The sequence below is a fragment of the Gavialis gangeticus genome, unplaced genomic scaffold (genome assembly GCF_001723915.1).
Source record: "Gavialis gangeticus isolate Ggan-Ray unplaced genomic scaffold, GavGan_comp1, whole genome shotgun sequence".
In the NCBI taxonomy this organism is placed as follows: Eukaryota; Metazoa; Chordata; order Crocodylia; family Gavialidae; genus Gavialis; species Gavialis gangeticus.
In genome coordinates, this window is record NW_017729014.1 from 9,690,242 (window position 1) to 9,696,632 (window position 6,391).

Below are 6,391 nucleotides of genomic sequence, written 5' to 3' on the forward strand. Positions count from 1 at the left end.
GCCCACTTTTTGAGCCTATCCAGGTCAGCCTGGATCACCAGCCTATCCTCAGGTGTGGACGCTCTACCCCAAAGTTTAGTGTCATTGGCAAACTTGGCCAGTCCACTTCTGACACCAGTGTCCACATCGTTGATAAAGATATTAAACAGTACAGGTTCAAGGACGGAGCCTTGGGGGACACCACTGGTCACAGAGTGCCATGCTGATTCACTTCCATCACCCACCGCTCTCTGAGTCCAGGCTCTGAGCCAATTCCCCAGTCATCGGACTGTGATGTAGCTGAGGCCACATTTGGCCAATTTTTCCAGGAGGAGATCAGGACACCAGAACAAAGTCTTTTTTAAAGTCCAGATATATAATGCCAATCTCTTATCCCTTGTCCAGGTGATATGTCACCTGGTCATTGAAGGAAATGAGATTGGTCAGGCAAGACCTACCCACAACAAACCCGTGCTGGCTGTCTCTCAGGATGTTGCCGTCAGCCAGCTTGACAAGAATGGACTCTGATGATTTTTTCCAGAATCTTTCCAGGGATTGAGGTCAAGCTGACTGGTCTGTAGTTCTCTGGATCTACTTTCCTCCCTCTCTTGAAGATGGGTACCACACTGGCCTTCTTCCAATCTTCAGGTACTTCACCTGAGTGCCAGGAGTGTTCGACTATCTTTGCCAGTGGCTGGGCTATGACTCCTGCCAGCTCCTTAAGTACTCTGGGGTGCAGTCTGTCAGGCCCCACTGACTTGAAGGTATCCAGCCTCTCAAGGTGTTCTTTTACAAAGTCTACACCAATGCTGGGTATAAATCCGCCCTCACCCTGGACATCCCGCATCATGCTAGGCAGGGCGGTCCCTTTCGGTTGACGAAAAACTGACACACAGTACCCATTAAGCAGGTTGGCTTTTTCCTGGATGTCGGTTATCAGTTGTCCCATTTGGTTTAGCAGGGGTCCAGTATCACCCTAGCTTTTCTTCCGACTCCCCACATATCTGAAAAGGGACTTTTTACTATTCTTGATACGTGTTGCCAGGTGGAGTTTGGTTGCAGCCTTGGCTTTCCTGGTTTACTCCCTACAGGTACAGACCAGTGCAGAATACTCCTCCTTTGTGGCGATTCCTATCTTCCACCCTTTATAACCCTCTCTTTTTTTTGGCATAGGAGGTCCACAAGTTCCCTGCTGAGCCAAGGGGGTTGCTTGTGCCCTTTTGCTACCTTTCCTCTGAGATGGAATCTCCCCCTACCCCAGCAGCAGGCAGCTCTCAGCCCCAGCTCCAAGCAGTCTCCTAACCCCCATTCCAATCATGGAGCTGGGATCAGGAGCTTCCTGCTGCCGGGGCAGAGGGATGTTGTCCCAGCCAGGCTCCAAGCTTGGAGCCTGCTCCAGCAGCAGGCAGTTTCCAGGGACAGGGAGCAGTCTCCCAACCCCTGCTCTAATTGTGGAGCCAGGACCCGGAGCTTCCTGCTGCTGAGCCCACCCCAGCAGTGAGCAGCTCCCAGGGGCAGGGAAGAATTCCTGCCTCCTGCTGCCCAGCTGACCAAGAGCAAATTTGCTCCCAGTTGGCCATCTATACATGCGTTACTGCACAGTAACTACTCCATAGTTAATTTGCTATCTGCGTTTGGAGTAGACCAATTTACTGTGCAGCTTAAGCATCTGCATGTGTAGACAGTGTAGACCAATTTACTGCGCAGTAAAGTATCTCGTATAAACACGCCCAGTCTGAACAACAACATGGGATGTATGAGGAAAAGCAGATTAGAGTCAGGAAAGTTGCTTTCACCATCTTCTTAAGCCACATAATGTAATGGATCTGGTATTCTTCAGCTTTCTGGGACACATCAGATGGCCACTGCTAGCAGAAAGTGGATGCCAAACTGGATGGACCAGCGTTCTACTCTAATGTTTCGAATCTTATGTTTGTCTTACAATTCCTGTATGACCAGCTGCTAATTGGAGCAACGTTCCGGAACAAATTACTGTTTAGTTTGCATGTGTTAATTAGAGAATATGAAACAACATCAACAGCCTTCACTCTGTTTTGGTGACAGTATCAAAGCTGCCTGGCAGCAATTGCTTATACCCTGTGCAAAGACCAGCTGCCCTTCTCAGACTCCAGGCATGGTGCCCACAGTGACTAGCAGTTCCTTCCTAGGCTTCTGTTGGCCAGACAGCAGCCAAAACCCACTCATACCACCTGCTGAGGCTTTCCCAAATACCTTTATTTTTCTTAAAATTAAGCTTCATTTTGATTGAATTAGGGAGGATCTAGGAAGGTGCAGTGCAGTTTCTGTTGATATTATTACTGGACACATTCTAACTGTGCCACTGTACAGGGCTAATACTTCCCATAGGGTGGAAACCATTAGAATATAAGCACCTGGAGAGAACAGGGTGGTCATTTTACTTCATTAAAATGCTGTGGGTGAAGCATCAACTTTGCTTTGTGTGGCATAGAGAGACCATATTTTCTGGTTTTTAAGAACCAATTTGCCAGTCTAGCTTCTTGCAGCGTAAGGAGACACTTTTGCAATCAGGTGCCACTTGAGAGACTCTGGCTGAGCAGAGACAATATGGATCTGTTATAGTAAAGATGCTTTAAAAATGGAAGCTGGTAGCCACTCTTGGGCACAGCAGAGACTATGTAGGTCTAAGTAAAACAATATTGTCCTAAACCCAAACATTGGCCTAGCTGCCCAATGGGAAACCACTACAAGAAAATCATGCAAAACCAATGGGAAAAAAGCGACCAGAAGACAATCCTGGAACCAAAATATCTGATATTATTTAAAGAACTGTTCTCTACATGACACTACTTTTATTCCCGATGGTCTGCCTAAAATAATAGAGAAGTGTGCACTGCTAAACTAACGCAAGGTCGTTTATACAGGACCAAGGCATAATGCATTTATTATATCAAACAGAACACAATCAGAAGCCTGAACTACCCTTTATTTGCTGATCTCACTGTGAATCAAGGCACCAGTTTTAACACGTAGGAACTGGTTATTTCTTACCAACTCCAATTAACTGTATAAGAGAAATGGTGAAATCTTCATCTCTCTGTCGAACAAGGGTCTCTATGGTTAGTCCTATTACACTCAACAAAGACAGGATAGTCACACAGAAGTAGATCTTGACCGGGAAGGACAATTCTGACCAAGGCTTTATCTGGAATTAAAGGAAATATGTATAAATACATAGGCCAGGCAGAGGATGCTTGGTGTCTGAAAGTTTGTCAGACTTCTCTTCCAACTACACAGTTGATCCAATAAAACGTATCACAATAACCCTTTGCCTCACATGTTTCCTGCACCATCATGGCTACAACACTCCAACCCTGTTATTAAATACATAGGCCTGTTTGAAATCAGGGCATTGAACTTCTCAAAAAATGCAACACTGGTTAAACTGTCCTTCTTTTAATACATGCCATTGCGTACTATAATGAGGGGAAGCCGTTTACATAGCTCCAACGGTTATGCTGTTGTTTCCAGCCCTACAATGTCTCACTACTCATCTATTTTACCCCTAGGGATCAAATTCTGCTTTTCATAGGACTGCCCAGGAGAGCAGGGTACTGTAAAGCTAAAGTCCCTGAAATCAAGGCTTTTGACCTACAACACTATGCTTACAAGGACACTGAATGATCTTCTCCCCCCTCACGCCCAAAAGTCTTTCTCGTTTTAGAACTTTGGGTCAAAAATTAATGTAATGCTTAAAGTTCCTAGGTGATGTCCTGAGGCTGTGAACAAGCTCTTTTCAAATTTGCTGAGAATGAACAAATCCTTGGAGCCTGTTGCTGGGAACAGGCTATGCCACGTTGACAAAATATTTTTTTGTGCTACTGATAATAGGAAAAAGAACGTGTTACAGTCACGTGGAGCTTGAGAGTCATCTGGAGGCAGAATTTAGCATAACATAATTATTTCAACACAGCTTCATTTAGCAATTTCTCCAACTGATTTCAAGACTTCCTACAGTTTATTTCAACTGAGGGGCTCACAGTATCTATTTCAACTTTCTAATGAACAATACACACAGATTATTTGAGTGGTCAATTCTATTCTAAGTACGTAGTTCAAGTACTTACAGGGCCACAGGGGGTGGGAATAAGTTCTTGATGCCTTGGTGTTAAATTTGGCAGTGGGAGGTCTGCAGCATCCCTGGGTGCAGGAAAAGGAAGATCCCTTTAATGACAGTTAGCAAGAGCAGAGCAAAGCCATGTTTATCTGACAGTGCTGGGGAAGAGAGATAGGACAGCCACCACACAGCATGTACAACCAGCTCAGAGACAGGGAGCTGCAGACGCTCAGTCACTGGCTCCCTTAGCACCGCTCTGTTTTAGCGTCTTGGTGCCAATGGGCGCATATCCCTGAGGTCTGCCTGACACCTGTGCACAGCGTGCAAGGCGGTGGCGCGTTTGCACTGCTGTGTCACCGCGCCCTTCCTGAGGCCATGCCCCGGTTGTGAGGGGACAGCACAGCCACGCCTGGCCCTGGCAGGGTATTGCACCCTGCCGCAGGCCCAGCACAACACCTGGAGAGCACGGCACGGGCAATGCCATGCGGCATGTGGAGGGCAGGGATGCTGCCACAATGACATCACAGAGCCCAGCGGCAATGTCACAAAGCAGCATGATGATGTCATGGGGCAGATGCTGCCGCAATGACATCACAAAGCCCAGCAGTGTGATGATGTCATAGGGCAGATGGTACCGCAATGCTATCACAGAGCCCAGCAGTGATGTCATGGGGCAAGGCAGAGTGCCCAGCGCAGGGAGGCTGTCACCATGACATCATGGATAGCAGCTGTGACGTCACAGGTGAGGTAGCCGATCCCACGCCAGGCCGGGCCGTACCACCAGCACCAGGTGAAGGGGGTGACGCTCCTCCCCCAGCCCCGAAGCCAGCGCGGGGCCCCGAGCCCGGCCCGCGCCGGCAGCCCCCCCACCGCGCCCTCCTCCTACGGGTGCTCGCGAGGGCCGGGCCGCGCCCGGACGCTACCTGCTCTCGGTCGGCTCCATGGCCGCGGGAGGCTCCCCCGGGGCGGGCGCTACATGGCTGGAGCGGCCGCGCCCCACTTCCGGGTCCGCCGCCCACTTCCGGGGGAGCACAGCAACCACCAGACGTCACTTCCCCCCGAGTACAGCTGAGGCTGGGCGGGCGGTGGGAGGCAGTGGGGTACTGCGGGCGGGGCAGGGGAGCGCCATGGAGACGCGCAGGCTCGACGCGGCCGGGGGTGGGGAGCCTCCCCGTGCGGACACCCGCGGTGGGGGGCAGGGTAGTATGTACGCGGGAGGCGCTTCCCATTGATTAAACCCGAGCGATGTCACAGGCGAAGGCCCAACCGCAGCTCCTCTCGGGGCAGCTGCCTCAGTGGCAGGAACAAGGTGGTCAGCAGCTTCAATGAATCAATAAGATCTTCGTTGTTAAGAATAACCTCAGGCTGTCTTATCCGGAAAGGGGCTGTATCCTGCTCATGTGGATCGTACCACCACAAAATGAGGGTGGAAAGGACACAACTAGTCCAGCTACCTGCTTGCAGCAGGACCAGCCCCAACTACATCCCAGCCAGCGCTTTGTCCAGTCAGGTCTTAAAAGTCTCCAAGGATGGAAAGTCCACCACTGCTCCAGGTGGCCTGTCGCAGCGCTTCACCGCCCTCCCAGGAAGCACGTTCTTAACATCTAACCTGGCTGCACGGTGAGACCGCTGCTCCTTCTGTCATCTGAAACCAGCCCAGCTCCATCCTCTCTGGATCCCCCTGCAGGTAGTTGAAGGCTGCTATTAAATCCCCCCTCAGTCTTCACTTCTCCAGACTGAACAAGCCCAGTTCGTAGTTGTTAGGTTGTTGGGGGCTGGAAGGGACCTTACAGATCATCAGGTCCAGCTGCACTGCATGTGGGCAGGAAAGACTGCTGGGAGCAGATGACCCCAGCAAGGTGGGCGCCAAGATGATTTTTGAAGATGGCCAGTGTGGTTGACTGCATCACCTCTGGGGGGAACTTGCTCCAAACCCTCGGCACTCAAGTTTGTCCTTATGTCTAGTCTGACATGACCGTCAATCAGTTTGTGCCCACTGTTTCTTCCCTCCCCTGGGGGGCTTTGGCAAACAGATCCTCCCCCAGGCCCTGGTGTATGCCCCTGGTATAGGCCGCCGCCAAGTCCCCTCTGAGTCTCCTCTTCTCCAGGCTGAACAGTCCCAAATCTTTAAGCCTCTCCTCGTATGACCTGGTCTCCAGGCCTCTAATCATGCACATGACCCTCCTTTGGACTCTCTCGAGCTTCTCCACACACTTCCCAAAGTGGGCCTCTCCGGTAATGTGATAGGTTGCTGTAGCACTCTGGAAACAGCTGTATTGTTGAAGTATCTCATTAGCCAAGAATGCTACTTGATTG

The 6,391-nt window shown here is 50.4% G+C and overlaps 1 protein-coding gene across 3 annotated transcripts in view; it reads right to left on the reverse strand.

Annotated features, from left to right (window-relative positions):
* The window catches only part of LOC109293655, a 36,335-nt gene extending 31,235 nt beyond the window's left edge, over positions 1-5,100 (reverse strand). For 2 of the 3 annotated variants that reach the window (XM_019511700.1, XM_019511698.1), the window contains exons 1-3: positions 4,999-5,099; positions 4,086-4,158; positions 3,010-3,163 (exon numbers count right to left, since the gene is read on the reverse strand). In XM_019511700.1, coding sequence (XP_019367245.1) covers positions 3,010-3,163; positions 4,086-4,158; positions 4,999-5,018 — 247 coding nt within the window. In that variant the 5' untranslated portion in view covers positions 5,019-5,099. Of the gene's footprint in view, positions 1-3,009; positions 3,164-4,085; positions 4,159-4,998 lie in introns of all 3 variants that reach the window. The other variant, XM_019511699.1, reaches the window with a different exon arrangement.
* Between the last annotated feature and the right edge of the window lie 1,291 nt (positions 5,101-6,391).